Source organism: Daktulosphaira vitifoliae, unplaced genomic scaffold (assembly GCF_025091365.1).
Source record: "Daktulosphaira vitifoliae isolate Bord-2020 unplaced genomic scaffold, ASM2509136v1 Scaffold_3, whole genome shotgun sequence".
In the NCBI taxonomy this organism is placed as follows: Eukaryota; Metazoa; Arthropoda; class Insecta; order Hemiptera; family Phylloxeridae; genus Daktulosphaira; species Daktulosphaira vitifoliae.
The window spans coordinates 23,618-25,886 of record NW_026099574.1 but is presented as its reverse complement, the minus strand read 5'-3'; the positions used below and the strand labels follow the sequence as shown (position 1 = coordinate 25,886).

Below are 2,269 nucleotides of genomic sequence, written 5' to 3'. Positions count from 1 at the left end.
TTCGCCATTTTTCTCAATATCCATAACTCTAACAAATAAACATTAATAAAACAAAAAAATATTAGGAAAATGTTCGTACATTATAACTGTAAAAATAAAAATCTGAATGAATATTCAGATAAATAATAAATATAAAAATAAATAGTTTTAAATGTAGTGATCTTTTTAACACTAGCCACTCAATTTCTCTTGAAATAATAAGTTTTTTGAAAATATTTTTTTCGGATTTTGTTAGTTACAAATAGGGCTATAGGACCATTTTTATATACTTTCATAATTCTGGACAGTAAACAAGGAGAAGAGCTTGCTAAAGATAATGCTTTGTAATCTCTTCATTTCCCCTTAAAATGCAGTTAATTTGTGGGAACCTTAAGCCCTTACAGTCTCAATACAAACTGATCTAATGTACATATTGTATATATTTTTTTAATATTCCATTTTATTGAATTATTGCGATTTACCACTAACAAATAAAATGTCTTTTTTANATTCAGATAAATAATAAATATAAAAATAAATAGTTTTAAATGTAGTGATCTTTTTAACACTAGCCACTCAATTTCTCTTGAAATAATAAGTTTTTTGAAAATATTTTTTTCGGATTTTGTTAGTTACAAATAGGGCTATAGGACCATTTTTATATACTTTCATAATTCTGGACAGTAAACAAGGAGAAGAGCTTGCTAAAGATAATGCTTTGTAATCTCTTCATTTCCCCTTAAAATGCAGTTAATTTGTGGGAACCTTAAGCCCTTACAGTCTCAATACAAACTGATCTAATGTACATATTGTATATATTTTTTTAATATTCCATTTTATTGAATTATTGCGATTTACCACTAACAAATAAAATGTCTTTTTTATTGTAGCTTTATTTTATTGTAATATTATGTTTGTATTACAGATGTTCAACATAAAAGAAGCTTTTTTTTATGGAATGAAGGATAGTAGTGGTAATGGTGAAGGAAGACGTGGTCGATGTGGTGGCACCATCAAAGTAGTGAAGCCCTCTTAGTAAGTTAATTTTATTTTTGTGAAATTCTGCAACATTATACAATAGAAAAAATGACTACATATTAATACTACAATCGTACGATACTCAAAATTCACTACACAAAAAATATAGTTATACATTTTTTTTAGGATTACGTTTAAAATATAGCTCAGTTAAGGCTTGTCTATGATTTTATGCTCTCCGTGTATTAAGCTCCCTAAAATTGGGACTGTGAATTGTAAAATTTTTAACTATGTATGTTAATCCAGGAGCTTCAATAAATGGTTTAGAATGAGTTTATTTAAATAAATTTGGTTTTCAAAAAGAACTGGGCCATGGTAACTTCTAGATTAATTAAACAGAGAAATGTGAAATATTATTGTCCTTAGTCCTTCATTAGAATATTGAAATAAAATAAATGAATTTAGAAAAATTAAAATGTATATATCATACTTAATTCTTATTTGGAGTGAGTAATTTTTTATACATCTAAAAGGAAAGATTATGATAATATAAAGAATATTATTACATTATTATCTTCAATTTTACCATAATATGTTTATTTATTCTATTTTTTTTTCTTTTTTTTAGTTAAATATAAAATATAGATTACTTAATATTAGACATTTTAATTTCAAACATTTTAACTAAACAAAACATTTTAAACAACTAAATTTATATTATTTTTACTTTAATTTAAAATTTGTTTTAGGGTGTTATTCGCGCTGTATGAAGGGCCATACAATAAAGTAATGACCTCACAAAGGTAATAATTTTATATTTATTTTTGTAACAATTCAATAAACTTGTTATACAGTGTGATTTGTTTATCATAACCACTTAATTTATCAAAAAATAAAAATAATTTTTTTATTGATTTCTTTTATTTAGTTTGATGTTTTTCTCAATTTTTCAATTATAAAATATTTTTAATTTTCATCTCTTATATCTTATAAAGTTGTCAACTTGAATTTTTCAAATGGAAACATGCGTAATTAAATTGCTTATTTAATACATAATGATTTAATTAAGAAAGTGACTGATCTGATCGATAACAACTTTTAGACCAGTATTTTGTAAGTTATTAAAAGTTTACAGTAATGACTGGAAGTGAAGAGTGGGTGCTGCTATTTTTACTATTAGATATTTTCTGCTTTATTCTTCCTCCATCCTAGATATAAACATGTCAATAACTTTATAGCGTAATCCAATATACGGTTTGGCGTGTATGTAATAGTTAATGCGTAATCCAATATACGGTTTGGCGTGTATGTA

At 24.7% G+C, this 2,269-nt stretch overlaps 1 protein-coding gene across 1 annotated transcript in view; it reads right to left on the bottom strand.

Moving 5' to 3' along the window:
• Positions 1 to 2,149: 2,149 nt before the first annotated feature.
• LOC126900643 (uncharacterized) overlaps positions 2,150 to 2,269 on the bottom strand; it is a 1,348-nt gene continuing 1,228 nt past the window's right edge. Inside the window, exon 2 of the mRNA XM_050676500.1 lies at positions 2,150 to 2,165. Within this exon, the coding sequence (XP_050532457.1) occupies positions 2,150 to 2,165 (16 nt within the window). The remainder of the gene's footprint in view (positions 2,166 to 2,269) is intronic.